General features: G+C 40.6%; 3 protein-coding genes across 3 annotated transcripts; 2 read left to right on the forward strand and 1 right to left on the reverse strand.

Annotated features, from left to right (window-relative positions):
* The first annotated feature begins 482 nt into the window (after positions 1-482).
* Positions 483-3,626, forward strand: LOC121898619 (retinol-binding protein 2-like). Its single transcript, XM_042413853.1, has 4 exons — positions 483-1,627; positions 2,745-2,923; positions 3,036-3,137; positions 3,473-3,626. Exons 1-4 carry the CDS (start codon positions 1,555-1,557, stop codon positions 3,521-3,523), a joined length of 405 nt encoding a protein of 134 aa, XP_042269787.1. The 5' UTR covers positions 483-1,554; the 3' UTR covers positions 3,524-3,626.
* Positions 3,627-4,812: 1,186 nt separating this feature from the next.
* On the forward strand, positions 4,813-16,438 carry LOC121899192 (coatomer subunit beta'-like). The gene is made up of 22 exons (XM_042414840.1): positions 4,813-4,960; positions 5,667-5,804; positions 5,995-6,081; positions 6,337-6,463; positions 6,742-6,890; positions 7,189-7,335; positions 7,786-7,885; positions 7,994-8,136; positions 8,871-9,070; positions 9,333-9,443; positions 9,559-9,647; positions 9,754-9,860; positions 9,948-10,091; positions 10,229-10,359; positions 10,590-10,797; positions 11,122-11,232; positions 12,220-12,434; positions 12,584-12,676; positions 12,906-13,086; positions 13,265-13,336; positions 14,262-15,329; positions 15,488-16,438. The coding sequence occupies exons 1-22, from the start codon at positions 4,958-4,960 to the stop codon at positions 15,575-15,577; spliced, it is 3,714 nt and encodes a 1,237-aa protein (XP_042270774.1). The 5' UTR covers positions 4,813-4,957; the 3' UTR covers positions 15,578-16,438.
* Positions 16,439-16,469: 31 nt separating this feature from the next.
* mrps22 (mitochondrial ribosomal protein S22) lies at positions 16,470-21,582 on the reverse strand. The gene is made up of 8 exons (XM_042414842.1): positions 21,424-21,582; positions 20,264-20,421; positions 20,006-20,170; positions 19,336-19,479; positions 18,320-18,403; positions 17,783-17,928; positions 17,461-17,569; positions 16,470-16,889 (listed from the first exon to the last, which is right to left on the reverse strand). The coding sequence occupies exons 1-8, from the start codon at positions 21,548-21,550 to the stop codon at positions 16,797-16,799; spliced, it is 1,026 nt and encodes a 341-aa protein (XP_042270776.1). The 5' UTR covers positions 21,551-21,582; the 3' UTR covers positions 16,470-16,796.
* Between the last annotated feature and the right edge of the window lie 1,209 nt (positions 21,583-22,791).

Below are 22,791 nucleotides of genomic sequence, written 5' to 3' on the forward strand. Positions count from 1 at the left end.
AAAACAGTTGCCTCCTGCTACAAGAGACAAAGCTGATGAGAGAGGAGAGACTGAACCAAAACATTAAAGTTTTAGGTCATAAAAGTTTGGTAGTAATTTTCTGTGGGTTTGTCACCACAAGTGACACCTTTCACTTAACCAGTTGTCATTTTTTCTTTTGTTAATTTAAAAATATTGATTTAACTTGCTACACACTTCTACAATACCTTACTTGATGATGCTATGGGTCATTTAGTGTATGTACTGTATATTAATTGATAGTTATTCATATGTAGGGGGAAAATATGCATCTTATTGATCACAGATAATATATAATTCATTGTCATTTCAAGGTGAAAGTAATGAGTGCAGTAAGATATTGCGTGACGGATTAGTGTAATCGTATATTCAGGCATCTTATCATCTCTGATAAAGCATGACACACACCGCCCGCCTCACCTTTGACCCTCCACATACAGCCCTATCGCCAGAAGATCAAATTGGCATCTGTCAGATAGGGCACTATAGTGCTGCAGTTGTGAAACCATATCACGACCACAGCATTTTTTTTTTCACTGTATGCTCTTTGAAAGCACTTCAGCTCCTCTGAAAGAGATCCAGAGAGAAAACTGTATTGATTATGGCTGCTGCTGAGAGACAGTCTCTGGTGATGTCTGAGATAAAGAACAGAAGCAGGTATTAGATGGCAATGCAAAATCCATTTCACATTTCTTAAACATAAATAATGAACTGCAGTCAGTTAGACTGTGGCCTTGACCCATACCAATCAGCCACTTTGCATAAGCCAGCAGCTGGGCTCCTTGGACATGTAACACACAAAAACACGGGGATGAGTAGGTGCACAGAAACTCTTTTGTTGATAAAGCAGCTCCAGCTGATTGAGACATAGGTGTTTTATCTTGAACTGATTCCAAAAAAAGAGTGAAGAAACTTCTGAGACATTTTTTGTGAAATAAGGATTGAACTGCGGTCTTGTGGAGTTGCATTTGTGTCAACAAAATTTCTCCCAATGAAGTTAAAAACTTTGTTCTCTGACATGAAACCAGAAAGGGATCTTTCCACTGCAAGCCCCAAAAGACTTGAGACATAAACTTATGAGCAGTCAACAGTCAACTGAGGTAATCAGCACTCGTCTCTTTCCCTGCTTATGCCAGCATTTTGAAATGAGTGATTGCAGATGCTGGCTTGCTGGGAGGAAATGGGTAAAAGTGCAGTAGACTAAGTGCATCCAAGTCTATGTGCGCACACTTATAGCACAGACACACAAGTCTGTATATCCAGGTCATATGATATTTGTATCAACACACAGTTCATGTAGAGAAGTGTGTGTTCACAATGCACAATGTAAACCTGAACTTTACATCACACACCAAACACACACACTGCCCTTAAGGAATTATCAGGCGGACCCTGTCCTTTGGTCCACACATGCACACGCACACACACACACACCCACACACACAGAGTGTATATAAAGGGCTGGTTCCTTGAGCTGTCAGTCTGACAAACGAACCTAAAGACAAGCTGCTACCTTGACTCACAGACCAGTCAAAAATGCCTGCAGACTATAATGGACGTTGGGAGATGGTGAGCAACGAAAACTTCGAGGAAGTCATGAAGGCCCTCGGTGAGTTGCCTGCATACTGCCTGCTCTTAATTTTGAGATCTTGAATTGGTTAAATGAAGGTATAACGTCAAAGAAATAGAGAATATGGCTTGTAACCCTCATTAAAACACATAGATTAATTAGACGGTAATCTTTAAAAATGCAGCCAAGTGAGAAGGAAGGCTTGAGCAGAAACTGTGGATGAGAGAAGAGTCTGAGTGTGACAGCAGGAGAGAGAGAGAGAGAGAGAGAGAGAGAGAGAGCGTCAGTGTGAGGGAGAGAGAGAAAGGAAAAAAGAAGAATGCTGTGGCACTGCTTCATTTCCTCATTGAGCTGCTGTCAGGCCAAGTTAACCTCCACTCTGAGAGCGGTTGCCGTCTGTTACCACGCCAAATAAATATTGATTCACTCCTTTCTGCATTTTCATCCTCCTGATCCCAGAGAAGGAAGACAGATTCCGACCCTGGATCAGGCAGCAGGCCAGCTCATAATTTGAAAGAAAAAAAAAAAAAAAAAAAAAAGAGCACCATTGATCAAGCCCAGAAACACTTTTCATTATTCACGATTCTATCTGCAATTCATAAAACAACCCCGGTACACTGAGCTCACACAAATCCGGGGGAATCCTGAATGCCTCGTTCTTCCACGGCACCTCATTTCCATCGAGCGGATGGGAAAATGACATCCTTATGGAAATGGGTCAAAAATATCATTTAGATGGGTAAATATAGGGGCCTCATCTGTAAGAGTGATGGGAAGAAATTGAATTTTCACTTGAGGGCAAATGGGATATGAATATATCAAAATGGTCAGGGTGGGTGGTTTTCTTTGGCAGGGCCCAATGCTGAGCGGGGCGGAGAAACTCATTTAGGCCTATTCTGACTGGGAGCAAGGTCGTTTTTAAAGGGTAAATGAGACTGTCAGAAGACCAGTGGGCTAGGAGAGGAATCATAATAAGTGGCCTGTGGTGTCATGTGTGTCTGTGTGGATGTGTGCTTGCGGTGCATCTGTGCAGTCATAAAGTAGAAAAAAAGTCAAACCACATGCCAAACCAGGATGATTTTTTTTTTCTTTTTTTTTTTTCTTTTTGCAACTCCATAAAGCTCTTGCCAAATTGTGCATGTGTTCATGCTTGCAGACATTGACTTTGCCACCAGAAAGATCGCTTCCCACCTGCATCAGGCAAAAGTGATCGTCCAGAACGGGGACAAGTTTGAAACAAAGACCCTGAGCACCTTCAGGAACTACGAGGTCAACTTCACCATTGGAGAAGAGTTTGAGGAGCACACAAAGGGCCTGGACAACCGGAAGGTCAAGGTGGGATCGTTTTCTGAGTTTTTGAAAAATAATTTTCACCAAATGACTGAAAGTAACCGTATATGCATTGACAGCAGTTATAAAACAGTAGTTTGAATATGTGACGTTACAGACGCTGGTTACCTGGGATGGTGACAAGCTGGTGTGTGTTCAGAAGGGAGAGAAGGAAAATCGTGGCTGGAAACACTGGATCGAAGGAGACATGCTACATCAGGTAAGAGCAGGAGGGTGACGCACATGGGACACGGATGTAAAAGTTTTGATATGTTCCCCAAGAAATGAAATATTCCTGTGTGGATATTGCTGCAGCAGGAGCTTGTACATGTAGACACGAGTTGGCCACACTAACCAACAAAGTAAACACCAAAAAAATATAAAAAGAAAACACACTTTCTCTTGTCACTTTGCCCGACGGAATCTCTTCAAAGCCTCATTTAGATCAGATTGATTTGTTTCATATCTGTAGGCAATAACAATAAAACGAGATAATGAACCATCTGTTACATCATGTTGGACTGCCAGTCTAAAGGTCTGTTTCTTCTCTTTCAGGAAATCACTGTGCTCGACAAAGTCTGCCACCAAGTGTTTAAGAGGGCATAATAAGATGGGAACAAACTATCACTGCTCAAAACTGTCGTGTATTGCATGTTGCTGTCTATTTATAATGTGACTGTGAAGACCTGTAATAAATTGATTGAAAACAGTTTTCTTTTTTTTTTTAGTTTCCTTTTCTTTTTCAAGTATCACTTTTGGGACATTTTGTTCATGGCAGATTCATGAGGCCGTGATTCTCTATTGTATGGAAATTATGACTTGAATATACAAAATCATATGAAGAGAAAGGCTGTAATGTACTGCAAAAAAAGTCGAAATAAAATTGGTTGCAGTATCATATAACAAGCTGAACTTCTTAAGATGTTCATGGCACACGTGATTATTTTAACCCGTGGTCATATGTTTGCCTTCGCTTTAGTAAACTGTGGGGATTTAGATTTAAAGAGTCTAACTGGTGCTTAGTGTGGTTGTAGCCTGCAGTCTGTACTTTTTGCAGTGTGGAACGAGCTCACGGGCAGGTACAACATGTTCTGCCTCTCTGCCGGATCTCCAGCTACTCCACACAGGAAGCGCTGCAGGATCCACGTCGCCAAAAGAAGCAGCGTCAAGTCAGACAGCGGCAGACAGATGTAAACCGGAAGAGAGGAGATCTGTCGTCAAAATTAAACCGCCAATTTACGCAACAGCATCGAATTAAATGATTAAAAAATATATTGGAATAAAAACAAACTCTTGTTAGTTACATAATGGTCACTACAAAGTTACAGCTTTGGGAAAGCACTGGTATATCACTTTCAATTTATAAATATTACAGTTTAATATTCACATTGTGCAATAACACATGCATATATTGTATATTATTATCAAATGTAATTCTAAGCTGGCTGTATATACTGCACATAAACCACATAAGGCATGTGTATATAGTCAGATACAGTTACATTACACATATTTTATTGATTGATTGCACTTCCACACACACTTGTACTGTTTCATCCCTTTTTACAGTAACAGTCTGATCTTTATGTTAACAATGTGGGTCCATTTGTTGTTTAGATAAACACACATGTAACTATTATATCTATGATACAACACTGTTCTTTGAACTGCGGGTAAATATTTTAAGCCGAGGCAAATTTCTGCTATGAGTAAACATTACTGGTGACTAGTTTTCTCTTAATTTTGCTGATTAATAGTGAAAACTGCAAAATAGAATTTGAGTTTTACGTTATGTTTATGGTTTTGTCATTTTACTTCCACACATAATTTTCCTTATAATTTTATGTGGTTCCCAAAAGTTTTCAGTCCTTACTGCTTTGAAGTTTATTGTGAAAAGTCATACCGGACGTCATCTTGTTGTTAGTGTGGTTCACTTGTGACAAAAGTTTTCCTGAGCGATCCACAAACGAAGCCCGACGAGGGCAGCTGGGAGGCCGGTCTGTTCAGTGTACAGCACCGCGGACTTACGGACGTGGAAACATGGTAGGCGAAACAAACAAGCAAAATACTTTATAAAATGTAGTTTGTTTGTTGTTTTCTTGTTCTCATGTCAGTGGAACATGACTTTATGTGTTTACAATAACTTTTATGCTTAATCTCAAAGATTAGAAATGCAAACTCCATGCAAAACATACAGTACAGTACGATTCATTCAGCAGCCACATGCAACAACAGGTTTTACAAACTCCAACAATTTAATGATCAACATGATTAAACCAGCACAGAAAAAAATAATCATTTTTGCATAATATGACAAAGTCTTTAGATTTGTTTGCAGGGGATTTACATTTTCATATATTAATAATATAAGCTGATTAATGAAAAGTTTTAATATATTCATTGACATGAAAAGACTTGAAAGGACCCAGTCATTCTGGAGCAGGCATGCATAAAAAATGTGGAATGGGAAGTATCAACAGACACGCCCCCTCCATAACTATCTCCAAAACCTGTTCGAGTAGAATTAAATTGAAATACTGAAATCGCCCAGCCTTCACAGATATAGGTCATTCTGAATAAAAAAGTGTCTACAGTGCAAAACCTGCTATATAGAATATGATATTTTTAAATACAGACTGCTTATTGTCTTCTTGTTGAGTGTTTTTTTTTTTTTACATAAACTGTCTGTTGTTGAGAGGAGCTTCTTGGGTCATCATGTGTCTTCCTTTTTGTCTTTCTCCCTCCATAGCCTCTGCGGTTGGACATCAAGCGGAAGCTGACGGCTCGGTCCGACCGGGTGAAGAGTGTGGATCTGCATCCCACTGAGCCGTGGATGGTGGCCAGCCTCTACAGCGGCAGTGTGGTGGTCTGGAACCATGAGACACAGGTCACTATCAGTCAGACACACACTCATCTAATCATGCAATCACTTCACTGATCAATCACCTAATCACCCATAGAGTCATTCCCTCAGAAACACAATCAACTCAACTTTCTGATCTTTAAATGGATGGAAATACATTCTGTGTAATGTTAATAATCTTGAATTCTGTGTGTGTGTGTGTTTGTTTGTGTAGACGATGGTGAAAATCTTTGAGGTGTGTGATCTGCCTGTCAGAGTGGCCAGGTTTGTAGCCAGGAAACACTGGGTGATTGCTGGATCAGTAAGTATTGTAACTCAGTTGGAGAATATATATATGTGTGTTAAATGTTTATGAATCTTTTCCATATCTGAAGTCAGTTGAATTCAGTTGCTTTATTTTTCCTCCTACATTAAACAGTCATATTTGAACAGTCATCTGTTACTTTTCCTTTGTGTGAGCACTCACTCTGCGAACACTCACTCCTTTTAGATATACTTTCATCAATCACTTGTTGAGGGCCAAATGCACTTATCAATCTGTTTGTTCCCCCACCAGGATGATATGCACATCCGTGTGTTCAATTACAACACTCTGGAGAGAGTTCACATGTTTGAGGCTCACTCTGACTACATCCGCTGCATCGCTGTCCACCCTACGCAGCCCTACATCCTCACCAGCAGTGGTAGGAAAGAACTACACCCACACAAAACACCCCAAAAACCACGTATTTCTATAGAGGTTCCTTGAAGTGAAAGACTAAAACAAGAACACACTCATGGACAAATAGTTATGAATTGCTCTGATATATTTGTTAACAATATATTCTGCTGTCCAGTAGGTCCAGTGTATGTGCACATTCTAAATCTATCTAAAATTGAGTCCATGAGGGGATTTAAGACCTTCAGCTTTACTAACTGTATACACTCATTGTCATATTTAATGTGTGTGTATCTTTTTTAGACGACATGCTGATCAAACTGTGGGACTGGGACAGAAAGTGGGCATGTACTCAGGTGTTTGAGGGACACACGCACTACGTCATGCAGATTGTCATCAACCCCAAAGACAACAACCAGTTTGCCAGCGCCTCGCTGGACAGAACTATTAAGGTACACACACACATATGTAAACATTTTTAAGAGCACGTAGAAGATTGTTTTAAGGTACAAACATGACAAAGGTGCTTTGAAGGTGAAGGTGAAAGAGACAAAAAGTAGGATCATTTCCTTCACAGCCAGAAGCAAAATTCACTGTTCAGTTTGTTCCACCAGTTACAAAAAATGGATACACTGATATTTATAATGCATCCATCAAATACCCTTAACTCATCCTGTAACTCATACTGCATCAACTTACCTTGCTTGCTCACTGTCCCATACACTATTTTGACATGTTTCAACTTTGAAGGTGTGGCAGCTGGGCTCCAGGACTCCCAACTTCACTCTGGAGGGCCATGAAAAGGGAGTGAACTGTATTGATTACTACAGCGGAGGAGACAAACCCTACCTCATATCAGGGGCTGATGACCGCCTGGTCAAAATCTGGGATTATCAGGTATTTTCTTTTGCTCAGCATCCTGTGCCAATCTGTCAGTTTGTTAACTGGGGATTAGACATAAGCTATAATAAAACTATGTATGTAAAAATAGATGTAACAGTGGCAGTAGTAGTAAAGAGTCGTGTAACTGAGTAACAGTAGTGTATTTCTACAGTGCAGTGTATCAGTTTTCAAAAACGAAATATTTGTCTACAATTCATGGAATTTTTAAAACTAAATATCTAGTTTTAAAAAAAACCTATGATGTTGGCTTGTCTGTGATCAAATAAAACATACGCGCACTCCAGTAGCATTTTATACTTCATGTTTAATGTTGCACTTTGGTAGCATACACTCATTAATAGTGTCTACATAAAAACATAGAATAACATACAACACTTTTCTATAGTACTGAAGTATTTTAATAGCATTGTGTGATGAGTGTTTTTGCTGTCTGTGTTCTCCTAGAACAAAACTTGTGTTCAGACCCTGGAGGGTCATGCCCAGAATGTGACCTGCGTCAGCTTCCACCCCGAGCTGCCAATCATCCTCACAGGCTCTGAGGACGGTGGGTTGTGTGATTTAATGGAGCATTTTAAACACAGACACACATTAACTATATAGTACAGTCAGCACAGCATTATTTTTTCTATTTGATTCTCTATTTTTTCATTAGGCACTGTTCGAGTGTGGCACTCCAACACCTACCGACTAGAAAACACACTCAACTATGGCATGGAGAGGGTGTGGTGTATCTGTGGCCAGCCTGGCTCCAACAGTGTTGCTTTGGGCTATGATGAAGGAAGCATCATCATCAAGGTATACTGTGCTGTTGTTTTGTATATAGCACTATCTATCTATATCTATATTTTCATATATTATGTTTTAGGCTTTATGTACTATACTGTACTCAAGAATAGAAGGAACTGCAACTCCTAAATTAAAGGGCTGATTACAAGTAGGCCAACAGGTCAAGAAGGGTCATGATCTTACAGCATTCATGTGACTATCAAACAATAATTTATCTTCTGAATAAAGAGCTCATAAAGAAAACAAAACCTATTCCAAGCACTTTAAATCCATAGGAAGAGGATGATATGAGCCACTTATATTGGAATATTTCAGCTTTTTATACATTTTGAGATTAAACATCATCACGTAGTTCACGTTTTCCCCAGTGCAGTTTACAGGCCAGTTTAACTTCTGCACCAGGTCCAATCAATCAGCGCGTGGGTTGGGGTCAGTAATCTTGTGTCAAAAGAAAATTGAACATTAACATTGAATTTTAAACTGCAAACGGCACCTCAGGTTGTTAAAACATCCAAATATTCAAAGAAAATAGAGGACATGACCTTTCTATCTGCATCAGCAGCTATCAGCAGCTATGGGCAGTCACCTGGAGTATTATAGCAGATAGCTTTGTGTAAGCTGATGGAACATTTATTGACCTGTGATATTCAAATGGCGCCCCTCCTTTAACACAATGATCTTTTCTCATCTATTTTTCATATCTTGCACCTCATCCTCCTCTTTCCTCTCCCTCTCTGTCCCAGCTGGGTCGGGAGGAGCCGGCCATGTCCATGGACTCCAGTGGGAAGGTCATGTGGGCTCGCCACTCTGAAGTGCAGCAGGCCAACTTGAAGGCCATGGGAGAGGCAGAGGTCAAGGATGGAGAGAAGCTGCTGCTGAGTATCAAAGACATGGGTAGCTGTGAGATTTATCCCCAGACCATCCAGCACAGCCCCAACGGGAGGTGAGAGACCAGACTGTAGATGGAAACAGTGTTGATGACAGTATATGTGTAAACCAATCAGAGGACATTTACTGATTCCTTTATACCTGGTGAAAACATGTTCCATATCCAGATTTTGCTGGATCTTGAATGTATACTGTCATGTAAAGTAATATATGCCCCAAAAATCTTTTTTTGTTTGTTTTTTTGTTTTTACTATCGTAAAAATGCATGCTTGCTTGGTGCACTTTGTGAGCTGTATTTTTTCTTTGTGTATTGGCAGGTTTGTAGTGGTGTGTGGAGATGGGGAGTATATCATCTACACTGCCATGGCCCTGAGGAACAAGAGCTTTGGCTCAGCTCAAGAGTTTGTTTGGGCGCATGACTCCTCACAGTAAGTCTGAATTCCTAAACATCTTAACCAGTCGGAACTGTACCACATACTATATACCAAGGGTAAGTCACTCCATTTTCAGGTGTGGCATTAAATGTGTGCATCATATTTACAGGTATGCCATAAGGGAAGGAAACAGTATGGTCAAAATCTTTAAGAACTTCAAAGAGAAGAAGGCTTTCAAACCTGACTTTGGAGCTGAAGGTGAGCGTCATTTCATATTTTCACATTTGATCTGATGGAAAGCTGTGTGGGCAAATAGTATTTGTTCTTTATTGTATGAAATGCTAACAATTTCTTTGTCTAATAGGTATCTTTGGTGGCTTCTTACTGGGAGTGAGGTCAAACAGTGGCCTGGCCTTCTACGACTGGGAGAACGCTGAACTGATCCGCCGCATTGAGATTCAACCGAAACACGTGAGTCGTACTCTGATAATGAATGTTACTCTTTCAAGAGCTGGCCCCCTTATACTCCTTGTTATTCTATTGTTTTCCTGTCTTTAGATCTTCTGGTCTGACTCTGGGGAGCTGGTGTGCATCGCCACAGATGAGTCTTTCTTTGTGCTGCGCTACCTGCCAGAGAGAGTGGCAGCGGCCCAGGAGTCCAAGGAAGAGATGACGGAAGATGGGATCGAGGACGCCTTTGAGGTCAGAAACCAATATAAGTGTATTTTTGTTTGACTATGCTGTAATTGAATGGTGGACTGATCTTTCTTGAAGCTCAAGATACTCTGGAGAGGAATTATTTTTCAAGTCTTCTTATCTTGTTTTCCTGTGCTGAGCAGGTGCTGGGGGAGGTCCAGGAGGTGGTGAAGACAGGCGTTTGGGTAGGAGACTGCTTCATCTACACCAGCTCTGTTAACAGACTCAACTACTATGTTGGCGGGGAGATTATCACCATTGCTCACATGGACAGGTACGATGCATGTACATGTGCACTGTCAGCATTACATCAGGTCCATCCGTGTGCCTGGCATGCTGGAAAAATTTACTTATGCCATTTAATTATGGCTTTTAATCCACTTGATGTCTCGTGTCATCCTCCCTTCTCTTCCTTCTACTTTCTATCTGACAAAGCCAAAACATAAAACATTCTCAAAGAAGTGGCTTTAAATGTATATTAAAAGCAGATTTTCTTTTGTGTAGGACCATGTATCTGCTGGGCTACATCCCCAAGGACGACCGTCTGTACCTTGGAGACAAGGAGCTGAATGTTATCAGCTATTCCCTGCTGCTGTCAGTACTGGAATACCAGACAGCCGTCATGAGGAGGGATTTCAGCACGGCTGACAAGGTTCTCCCCACAATCCCCAAGGAGCAGAGGACTAGGGTAGCCCTCTTTTTGGAGAAACAGGTATGTGTGTCCTCTAGCCTTTGCCCTTGGAAGTGCACACTCATCTCTGTGCTTTTCTTTCTGCTTGAACTGATTATAAATTCAGGTTTTTATGAATTCGCTATTTAGAGAACATCAGGCAACCAGATGGGGTACAACCTCTGGGCAGAATTCTTGTGTTTCTTTTAAAGTGTATTTAATCCAGGGAATGTTTTGCTTCTCACACAGTCTCTTCTACTACTTTATACTTGGAAGTTGTGTACTACTTATTTAGTCTTCTACTGTTGGCCATTGTGCTTAAATAAAAATGTGCTTGTTATGTATTGTGTTGCTTACATTGTGTAGGGCTTCAGACAGCAGGCCCTGGCTGTGTCCACTGACCCAGACCATAAGTTTGAACTGGCTCTGCAGCTGGGAGAGCTCAAGACAGCCTACCAACTGGCCTTGGAGGCAGAGGTCAGAGCACACACACACACATACACACACACAAAAACAAGACACAAGCTGTGTCACAAATCCACACTACACACTAATTCTAAGCAGGTTTTCAGTATGTAGGGAGCACTGGAAAAGTGACAAAATGAATTAAACTCAAAACAGTCATTATGCATACTAAAAAGCCCTTGAGTTTTAAGTGTGCTGTACACACTGTTCCCCCACAGTGCAATGCACAAAGGAAATGGAGGAGCTACTCACAGCTGGAAAAAGTAAAATAGTGGATGATGGTGAAACATCTACAGGAACACCTCAGGAAACAACTTTGTGGAAAAAAAACACGTTGCTGTCTTTTTGTTAGGTTTAACTGGCCGATTTCCTTTGCACATTGTACTTGCATCATTTCCTGCAAGTATAAAACAATGTAGTGTGTTGATTTCTCATATACTCAAACAGTACACTATGAAGATTAGTATATAGTAAATATTGTATACAACTAGTATGTTGCACTGTACTGGGACATTTCGAGACATTTCACTTAAAACCACAGATGCCGACGTCATCGTGGCACTAGAGGAAAAGTCAGAGATCACCGAAGTCAGTAGGATTCAACCTCTGTACACCATGAATTCCTGTACAAAATTTCAATCAATCAATCCAAATTTCGGTCAATGGGAAAACTATGCAATAGATGTTGACACTGGCTGACACTCCACTAGCATAGCTAACAGCTATACATATGTAAATGTATAGAAGGTGTTGCGACTTTAAGAATGACAGTCCGGAGACTTTAAATGCATTACCATGAGCAAACATTTACTTGTAACTGATAATATGCAGGAAAATGTATGAAGAATCAGTCATTTTTGCTCTAGAGGTCTTACAAGGTGAGTCACAACCTGTACTTAGTAACTGCTTCACAGTGTGTTGTTGTTGAGGCTCATGCTTTTCTCCCTGTGATAATCCTCTCTCCTGTCTCTTTGGCACCTTGACATGTGGCGGCTCCAGTCAGAGCAGAAATGGAAGCAGCTGGCAGAGCTTGCTACTACAAAGTGCCAGTTTAGTTTGGCTCAGGAGTGTCTACACCAAGCTCAGGATTATGGGGGATTATTGCTGCTGGCCACTGCCTCGGGCAACGCCACCATGGTGGGAAAACTGGCTGAGGGGGCAGAGAGGGATGGCAAGACCAACGTGGCCTTCCTCACCTACTTCATGCAGGGGAAGTGAGTGTCTGAGGAGTAGAGGGAAGAGGAGGGGGCTGGGAAAAGGAACTATGTTTGAACCCAAATTTTAATGAATATGTTTATGTTCACAATTTTTTAAATCTTTTATTTATTTTTGTCATGACCATTTTTTGTCTATGTTTGCTCAGATTGGACAAATGTCTGGACCTTCTCATCAAAACAGATCGTTTGCCAGAGGCCGCATTCCTGGCAAGAACATATCTGCCCAGCCATGTGCCAAGGTAAAGTTGTTTATGTGTAGATGAGTGTGCAGTGTATACAATCTGTAATTTGTAATAAATACCGGCATTTGCTAAATTTTTCAGGTCCAAATCAAAATCAGTGGAGGTATAATGCTATTCCTGAAACTTTCTGATGATAGAAAGAGTCTGCATGACTACATCTGTGTACAGTATGTGCATATTTGCATTATGCATCTCCACTGAGCTGTATATCACTCCCTTCCTCCAGGGTGGTGAAGCTGTGGAAAGAGAGTCTTTCCAAGGTCAACCAGAAGGCAGCAGATGCTCTGGCTGACCCCACCCAGTACAGCAACCTGTTCCCTGGCCTCCAACAAACCCTGTTGGCTGAGCAGTACCTAAAGGAGACTCATGTCAGGGTCAGACCTGCTGCAGAATATCCACTCATCATGGTCAGTGGAAAAGTCAGAAGAACTGTATAAGAAAACTTTTATTTACCGAGGTGTGCTCTGATACTAATATGTGCACAGAATTTGATTAATCGCTGCATAAGTTGACTTCATACTTTGAGCATCAATCAAAGATCAAATATGTTTCAGACCTAATCTTGTCTGTTCCTCTATTTTTCAGCCAAATGAGGACCGTAATGTTCTGGAGGAATCTGCAGGTTTTGTGACAAAAGGAGAGATCACTGAGCCAGAGGTGAGGACCAGAATCTGCACCTCATCCTTTCAGACATGCACCTCTTAGCATAAATGTGATGTCAATTTTGTATATCGCTCTCATGCCTGAATGACTGCCCGAGTCACTTTTAAAAGTCAGGACGACAGTCTTACCAAGTCGGACCTAGTAACATTTCCAGAACACACCCACACAGCATGTCTGAAGTGAATGTCATCACATTAACATAAAGGCTGCAGCAGCACAATGTCAAATACACAGAGATTAAATGCATGTCTTGTTCTTCCTTCTAAAAGCACAGTCATAAATTCTGTTAATAATATTATTCTCATGTCAGATCAGTCTATAAAAATATTTTTTCCATTCTTAGTGAAGGGAAAAACCTCTCATACAACCACAATAGTAATCACTTTCACCCCGCCAACTGTATGAAATTACACATCTCCAGTTAAACACTTTACATGCAACATGAGCAAATGGGAATTCAATGAGAGTCCCAACTTGTCATTCAATTGATGGGAATATTTTTTGTGGATTAGTGAGAAGAGTGGGCAAGTGTCCCTCATACTCATGACAGTGGCAAAATAAGTTTCAAAATCTGTCACTGATACAATCTGTGTGAGAACAGACAACACCCTTCCTTCCTTCATATCTTTAAACTTTGCCACTCATAGCTGTTCTCAGCAGTACCACCCACTCCTTCATGTCTAAACAAAGCAGTTACAAACATTTACTGAGAAGACACCTGCTTTGTGTGACTGACTAAAGGCCATCACTTCAACAGATAGATACAGGCAGCAATGTTACGTATTGCATGTCTGAAAAGGGCTCATCATTTCAAATAGTCCACCAACTCTATGACCCAAAATTGTAAATTAATACAAAAACTAATTGAATATCTGAATTCGAAACAACAGAATGGTAATTCTGCTTGGTCTGTTTACAGGAAGTGGTGGAGAGCATGGATGAAGCCCTTGTTGCAGCAGCAATAACAGAGGCTGCACCTACAGAAGCACCGTTAGTGGAAGAGCCCATACCACAAGAGCAGGGGTCTATTGATGCTGCTTCAACAATGGAAGAAGAATCCATCACAACCGCAGCACCTACTCTGCCTGTCACCATAACAGAACAACATGTTGACCAAGAACTCGCACCACCAGTGTCCTCTGAGGTGGCTGCATTTGAACCGGAGGTGGAGGTGGAGGTGGAGGCGGAGGTGGGGGTAGAGCCTTCAGTCTCAGTAGAGGAGCCTATCGTAGACATTCCCCCCGAAGAGCCAGAGATGGAGCAGTCCACTCCTGTGGAAGATATTGGGTCTCCGGTTGAGGAGGAGGTTCTGGAAATGTCTCCAGAAACTGCTGTCATACCTGCTGCTTGTGGTTCTGAAACTTCTCTTAGTGAGACAACATCAGAAACCATCATGGCAACAGAAGAAGCACCAAGTGAGGCAGTGGTGACAGAAACCATAGCAACAGAGGATGCTCTAGTAACCACTGTTCTAACAGCTGATATTGATGTAACAGCATCAGAAGCTATAGTAACTGAGGGAATGCCTGTTGATGAAGAGCTGGAAGAAGATATAGTCTCTTCAGAAGCACCAACCATTATAGATGCAGCAGCAGCAGCAGTACAAGAGACTCCTGTTACCGAGGAAGTACCACCACCCGTAGCGGTGGAGGAGCTCATTACTTTTGATAACACAGACAGTCCAGTGGTGGATGTGCTTGTTCCAGTCCCAGTCCAGAGTTTTCCAGATTTGGCCGATGACCCACTTTTAGACCCACTTGGCGATGCGATACCAGTATTGAAACCAGTCTCAGCACAAGAGGAACAAACCACAGCACTCCCAGTAAAGCCAGAGGACAACCTGGAACCTGCTGTGCCTCTGCAGGCTGAGCCAGAGGTTTTATCCCCAGCAGCAGCAGCTCCTGCAGTGGAGATTGTGGCGGAGGAGGCAGGTCCTGAGGGAGTGGAGGAACCAGCAGAGGACCTTGAGGCGGAGCTGAATGATGAGGTAAACAACATTTTTCAAGTTTATGACCAAGATAAATAATTTCGGGAATACAGTCATGTGAAAACTTGTATGTAGCCATGAACTTGTTGTTGCTCTGAATACAAAATCAGAACCTCGGGGCCTTTTGACTCTCATCCACTGATATTTTTCCCCTGTAGGTGCTGGATGATCTGGATCTGGAAAATTTAGACCTGGAAGATATTGACACCACGGATGTCAACCTGGATGAAGATTTCTTGGATGACTAGAGAGAGATATCTTTCATGAGTCAAAACCTTTCAACTTTTAAAGCAGTGACCAAAAAAAAATAAATAAACACAAAGGGCTGATTTCGTGAACAAGGTGAAACTATAACCTGACTACAATGCCCTTTTAAACTTATTTCACGTTTATCATTTTCTTTCTTTGTTGTAGGAATTAGTAACATTAAGATGCAACTTGGTGGCCTATTTTACAATTCTTTTGCTATGTTGACATATTGTAACCACCAAGAAACAGTTTTATTAAGTATTAGTAGTTTAAGTGTCATCAGTTCACAGTAACAATCTAGATATTTGGGGATTTCTATTTTCTATTCTAGGTGACTCCTGACTGCAATTTACACCATCATGAAAAGTCAGTAATAATTACTCTTCGTACCTCTTTTTCTTCATACCTCATGTAACACCACTGTCAATCAGGGCATTATCAAAGCCACTGGTGAATTCTCCATTCTTGAACTGACATTAAAACAGTTTATTTTTCATAAAAGTGCTGGAGTTTAGCTGATCAGAACAGTATTTTACTTTTATGTGGTACAAGGCTGCCTTTATGTCTGCCAATTGCTGTGTTCTCTACATAATAATGCATTCTGAAATGTTGAACAAACCCCCACTGGGTTGTATTACCACTTTGTGGTTTTAATATTTTGTTGCATGTTTACTTCTCAAAACCAAATCAACACATACTGCTGCTTTCAGTTTATCAAATAAACTGATATGAAATCTACAGTATGTTGCTGTTACAGGTTTTTTTAATAATTGTTTTTCTCCTATAAAAAAATCCTGATGGATGGTACTGTTTACCTAGACTTGAAAAGTGAACTTATGTCAATAAAGTTCTTCACATCAGCGAGGCCTCAAGTTATTTTACTCCATCACATCACACAAGTACAAAGATCTGTTTTATTTTGTTATGTACATCGTTAACTTGACACATTTGCTTTGACGCGGAGCTCCAAATGGAATACATACATAGACAATTTCTCTCCATACAGTAGGTTTCCATGCAAATTCCTCAAATTGACTGCCGTGAAGTATATGGCTTTCTCACAGTCATGTATCACATTTTACTCTTCACCCCAAACAGCGAAAGAACTGAATGCTATCATATTTTAGATATGGGAGGCAAGTTTCACGTTGTCCTTTCTGGATGTGGGTATCATTCCTCATGGATAGATTTGTATATTTCTATCTATGAGGGAGCCAGTCAGGCAGCCGAGCTCTCAGCAGCAGTCTGTTCATATGCCTGCAGGGCCAGTTCGATGTAGCCCGACCTCTGCGACTCCTTCTGGGCATAGATCTGCAGGGACAAATTTTAAAGGTCAGCGAAATGAATAGAATTACTTGAAAGTTGTGGCTGAGTACATAACTGACTAGAAATAAGACTGTAGAATTGCAGTATTTATTGAATTGGTGGCGTACTTGCTTAGAAAGTGCTTCACAATCAACCATGACTAAATGAGAGGCCTTGCATGACAGTGACTGTAGTGGGCAGACACCCATGTCTCCTGCTGCGAACCTTTCACATTAAATGGCTGTCATTCTCAATGTCCATCCCCTCTGCTTCAAGGCCAAGGGGCTGTGAGCACTAATAAGACCTGATGTGTCCTGGGCCTGGCCCCGCAGTTCCCACACTGGAGAAAAACCCAAACCTCCCGCACAGGAAACCTTAGATGAGACGGCCTTGACTTGACCTCTCAAGAGCTACACTGACTTCTGATTTACCCTAATACCCGCGGGACAACATTTATATGACCTGGACAATTCCTGGATAAAATGTCAATATTCTATATACACATAGGGAAGTGAGTAGAAGGGTAAAAGAAAAAAACAAGGAGTCAGGAGATTTTTTTTATTGAGTATGTTCTCACCTTCAGCAGGTCTGTGCCAGTGGCCTGCTGGCTGGCGGCTTCCTGGGCTGATTCGCTGTGAGGGTGGATCATGTGGAACAGAGACACAAGGCTCACCGCATCCTGGATCCTGAATACACACACACACACAACAAGGACTTAAGTCAGAGCTCTTTGCCATCAGGTATACTATCAGTGGCTGGTGTGTGTTGCTCAATTTAAAAAGAACAAACAAAGACATTGAAACCACATATTCCAGCCTGCACATCCGTTACGCTAGGGTCAAAACAGTCTCACATAACGGTCTTAAACATGCATCCATGCATAATTAACACAAACTCACAGTTCTCTCTTCAGCATGTCCACAACGAGCCCATCCACCCTGCGAGCATTCACCAGGTACCAGGCCATTCCTCCAAAGTGTCTGGTGGAGCGCAGCAGCTCATATTTGCTATGCTTGTCTATGTCTTCATAAGTGGCTGCGTGCACCTAGACACAAAGCACATTTGATTGCATATAATTGAATGCAGACCTCATAGTGATTTTGTCTCATTTCTTCACACTTGTCCGAGCTGATGTTTCACCTTTTTCACAGACTGCGGTTGTCACTGTTTCAATGAATAAAATATATCCTACTAAATTCACTGCGTGTTGTCGATTCTCAGCGCAATGCTGTTTCAGATTACATCGAATTCACAAGTTTCCACTCTACCCCCCAACCCACCACCCCCTTCTATTTTACACTACAGATCAAGTGACCCAAAGAAAACATAGAAAGTGACTGAGGAAATTTCATGGTTGTACTGGCTTAATACAGTCTACAGTTTCCAGCACAGTTGGTCATCAGGTCAAAATAACAGGAAGTTCAATGTCATCCTACCCTGATGTATTCTGAAGAGTCGGGTTCAAATTGAACCAGACACAAGTTCAACACATCTTCATGACGGTCCTGAGAAAACACCATCTGATGGAGAGAGAAGTACAGAGTGAAAATTAAAGTCTCTGGAGTCTTGTTGGACACACATCTCTACCAGTTTATAGCAGTGAGCCAGATGATGTCAATGCAAGAAGATCACAGGTGTAATTAATCCCACTAATGCTGTCTCTGTTCAACTGTGTGTTCAAAAGTGTTCCAGTAAGTCATGTCAGTGATCCTGCAGGCGCAATACCAGGGTGCTGTAACTGAATTATTAATGTTATTAATTACACCTGTACTTCTCCTGCTGTGAGAAAAAGTACAAGAGCTGTGTCCCATTTCCATTCTACATACTAATTTTAAGCACATCTTGAGCACATGGTGTGTTCACACTGGGAAAGTGACAACTCAAAAAAATCACGAGAAGAGAAAGTGCCTGTATAAAGTGCTAATAAACAGCTGATAAAAAGTAAAATATTCACATCTGCAAAATGTATCAGATACAACAAGTTGATTGCAGAGAAAACAGTATATACATGTACAAGCCTCAGACCTCAGGTGTACAACATTTGCTTTAATTAAAAGGCAATTAACTTGGTGGGTATGCTGAAATAGGCCTTTTTCAAAGAAGATATTTTGACTTGTCACTTTAAGAAAAGCACAGGTGTAAACCATTTTCCATTTAGCTGCATCAGTTTCAGGGTCCTGGTACTGTGCAAGCTGGCTCACTGTCACGGCTTACTGGGACACTTGAACAGAACTAAGCCATTGTTAATGTCATTAGAAACATCTGTGTTTTTCCTACTGAGATAAGTCAAAATGTCTGTTGTGAAAAAGGTCTATGGCAGGAGCTTAGGGGGAAACAAAGTAGAAGAAAGAAAGACAAGAGAGCTGAGGGAGAGACACTTTCAGTAACTTAAGCAGGAGGGATAAAACACGTCTCTAATAATAAAAAAAAGAATCCTTTCACACTTTCTTACCTTGAGGTTCTCCTCCTTGAAGATGAGAGGTGCTGTGAGTTTGCGTCCTTCCTTTGGGAAGTAGACCTGAATGAGCCGGTCTCTCTCCTCCCAACTCGCCTTCCTAAGAGTCCCGTTGGGTTCTCGTACAACAATGAACCTCTCCTGAGGGGAGGAACAATTATAACATTATATAGGTAAGGGGTAGATTTGAGCAATGTAAAATCCTTCTGAATCCATCAACAAAGTACAAAGGTGAGTCCTAGACAATCAAAGATCTGCAGGTTTGATCAACTTAAATGTAAGACTTTGGGGTATTATTATTATTACATATACACTTTTAAATATATATGTAAAAGTAAAAACATAAGGGCAATTAAATTAACATTAAAGAAACAACCGAAACTATTAACACCTATGTTTGTGTAGCATCACCACCAAAAAACAGCAAGGCTGATACCTCCAAAATTGGATACACAGTTTAAAATGCTTTGTGTTTTTACAGATACTATCCCTAATTTTGTTAAAACACACTCAAATCCCCATTTTTAAATTTTCAGCCTGACCTTCTCTTATGTTAATGCTCTTAAAATTGTACTAACTCATTAATTCTGCTGTGGCACACACCAAGAAATAACACTTCTAAACCCCAATTACACACATGCACATAAATAAAGCGCCATGTGTCTACCCTGTGTGGGATATTGTAGGTGATGTCTGTGAAGACGTATTTGGCCGTGTCCATGCCATCCAGGATTTTGTCCTCAGACAGCACATCGTCGATGGGCTTCCTCTCCGGTAAGACAGGGGGCATCTTAAGCAGGTGCTTAGCCTGCTCTGTGGCTAACTCCACCGCCTGGAAACACACACAAGACTCTGTATGACTCAGCTGTTACTGAGGCATGATGTGGGTTTGTGATTGAGAAATGATGGTGTATTAAAAGGGCACCTGTGCCAACTGGTCCTCGGTCATGAGTTTGTAAGTGGGCGGCCTCAGCTCCTGTTTAATAGGTCGGAACACTTTCTGCAGGTCCAGGCCTGTTATCCTGGTGAGGATGTCCTGCACAGCTGGATCTGTGAACTGGGGCTTTGCATGGTCTGAGAGGGCTGGAGAGAAAGACACATTACTTAATGACTTGTACAAATGATAGATAACTGAATAAGAATACTTGAAGTAAACTAAGTGTATAAGCTACCTTCAACTGTAACAATGATTTCTGTTAGAGCTATATTGAAAGGTACTGAAATGTAATCGTAACAGAGTTAATTAAACAAAGGACATTATAATAGCTCTTCCGTCTTGATCAGACAGGCTTCTATGTGAATCACTCTTTATCCACTGCTGTTCGGGAGTTTGGGGCCACTGAGGGGTCTTTGTGTTTTTCTGTAAGGTTTCATCGGTTTTTAATCGTTTGTTTGTTTTTATCTCTTGTATGACCTTTAATTCCTATTGTTTTATTATTTTATTTTCTATTATTCAGCTCTATTATTTATTTATCTGTGATGATTTTACATCACTGTCTCTTTGGGTTTGATTGTATGTAAAGCACGTTGTAAACATTATTTTAAGAAAAGTGCCATACAAATAAAGATCAGTGTTATTATTGCTCAGATGAAAAAACAGACAAATCTCCTTTTTAATATCACCATGTTTTGCTAGCTGCCTTTCTCATCAATAAAAGCTGTAGCAAAATGTAGCCTATTTCAATTCATACGTGTCTGCTCGTCAACCGCGTGTACCTCTCAAGATTAAAACTCACTTTTTAAAATGAATTTGAATTTAGTTACAGTCATTTTCCTGTCAAATATAGGCGCAGTCGAGTAAGCTAGAAAAGCACTAAGAATCAAAATCTTTAGATTTCATCACAGAGATAACTAATTTACTGTAAAGCCGAATGTATACAAGGACTCCAACGATTTGTAAAATAGATTAAACACCTTTCAGCAAGGTCTATGTCTCTGCCAATACATAAAGCAACATTAAACAGACCAGATTTGTCAACAGAGTTTGACACGGATCCTATCGAGGCGAGCGAAACACGTTACAAGGTCAGTGTTATAATTAGGAGTTTTACTCGGTTACAATGATAGCAATGACAGCCTACGTACCGTTATCTTGTGTTCCGCTACAAAGCGTCCTGGCGCTACATCTAACCAACATTTGCTGGCTCCTCTGAACATTTTTCACCCGATAGTAGCTTCGAAATAAGCACCGCACCGTACCGAGCCCCGCCATGTTTGTTACTACGTCACCGAGGCGACCCGACCTTTCACCTTACAGCCGAGCGGTCATGGGATATGTAGTGTTTATGCGGCTGTATGTAGCCTCAACATTTCATCTGTTTATGTTCCTTTCCCGTTGCTTATCATTGGCCATTTTATCACCAGTATAAAAATAGACAAAACAAATAGACCAAGAAGTGAGAAACTTTAGGTCGTCAGTGCTGCTCTGCAATTTTATCTGTGGCACTTTTTTATGAGCAAAGGTCCTTTAACTTTGGGACAAGCAAACATGTTCTAATGTAATAGGAAAAAAAGTAAGAACAAAGACACATATAACACACATAATATATCATTGAAAATAACATTGTAATATCATAAAAGACACCATGATGATATTTGGCCTTTGAAATCAGGAGTGATTAATTTGTTTTAATATAATTCTGGTCCAGACTCCTGTAGGCTCATGGTTTTTTGGTACTGACTTGTAATGAAATAATAGAAAGGTATACTAGTCATACTAAAATAATTACCAAAACTGTCAATTCATATGCTATTTTGATCACCAGATGGCACTGTACTACCATAATCCTGAAAACCTGCTACGCCACCCAAACCAGAGGATCATATCTTAACCTTGCACTTAGTGAGAACAGTGTCAGACATGATCCCCATTCATACATATTGTGTCACACTGCCTCAACTCTGTGTAGCCTACAAACATACCGAACTCGTCATTACAGTATGTTCTTGAATTGGCTGATAACTTTAAAATCTGTCTGGACAATAAGAACTGTGTTAGAAGTCACACACTCCACTTAGTGTAAACACACACACTCATATAGGCTCATGTAGAACTACAGTCACTTTCAACATTTCTATTTGCCCACTGATTTATTTTCACTCACCTTATTTTTTATTGTGCAGTGTGCAACAGAAATTTGTAGGTATTTATACAACCATCCATAATCATAACAGTCTGCATATGATATCACGTTATGTAATAATTACTTGACAATTAGTCAAGTTTTACTTGACAAGTTTTTTTCTCCTTTTTGATTCATAATAGATTTTAATGATTGATAAGTTATGCATTCAGTGTTTGAACAACAAAAAGACAAAGACAGGATTATGTGGACCAAATCTGTGTGTTTCTGAAGTGTTTTACTCATACAGGTGGTTTGGTTCAGCTCAAAAACTGAAACAAAAACAAAAGAAAGTGTTGTAAGTAAAACAGATAAAAATGCCACTTGTTTT

Source organism: Thunnus maccoyii, chromosome 6 (assembly GCF_910596095.1).
Source record: "Thunnus maccoyii chromosome 6, fThuMac1.1, whole genome shotgun sequence".
Lineage (NCBI taxonomy): Eukaryota > Metazoa > Chordata > Actinopteri > Scombriformes > Scombridae > Thunnus > Thunnus maccoyii.

Excerpts from the sequence above, each read along its gene's own strand:
- LOC121898619 (XM_042413853.1), top strand. The coding sequence starts at position 1,555 with ATGCCTGCAGACTATAATGGACGTTGGGAGATGGTGAGCAACGAAAAC. Across the intron at positions 2,924-3,035 it reads TGGACAACCGGAAGGTCAAG|ACGCTGGTTACCTGGGATGG; the intron begins GTGGGATCGTTT and ends GTGACGTTACAG. Across the intron at positions 3,138-3,472 it reads AAGGAGACATGCTACATCAG|GAAATCACTGTGCTCGACAA; the intron begins GTAAGAGCAGGA and ends CTTCTCTTTCAG.
- mrps22 (XM_042414842.1), bottom strand. The coding sequence starts at position 21,550 with ATGGCGGGGCTCGGTACGGTGCGGTGCTTATTTCGAAGCTACTATCGG. Across the intron at positions 20,422-21,423 it reads TAGCGGAACACAAGATAACG|CCCTCTCAGACCATGCAAAG; the intron begins GTACGTAGGCTG and ends CTTTCTCTCCAG. Across the intron at positions 17,570-17,782 it reads GACATGCTGAAGAGAGAACT|GATCCAGGATGCGGTGAGCC; the intron begins GTGAGTTTGTGT and ends GTGTGTATTCAG.
- LOC121899192 (XM_042414840.1), top strand. Across the intron at positions 6,082-6,336 it reads ACTGGGTGATTGCTGGATCA|GATGATATGCACATCCGTGT; the intron begins GTAAGTATTGTA and ends TTCCCCCACCAG. Across the intron at positions 12,677-12,905 it reads CTGCCCAGCCATGTGCCAAG|GGTGGTGAAGCTGTGGAAAG; the intron begins GTAAAGTTGTTT and ends CCCTTCCTCCAG.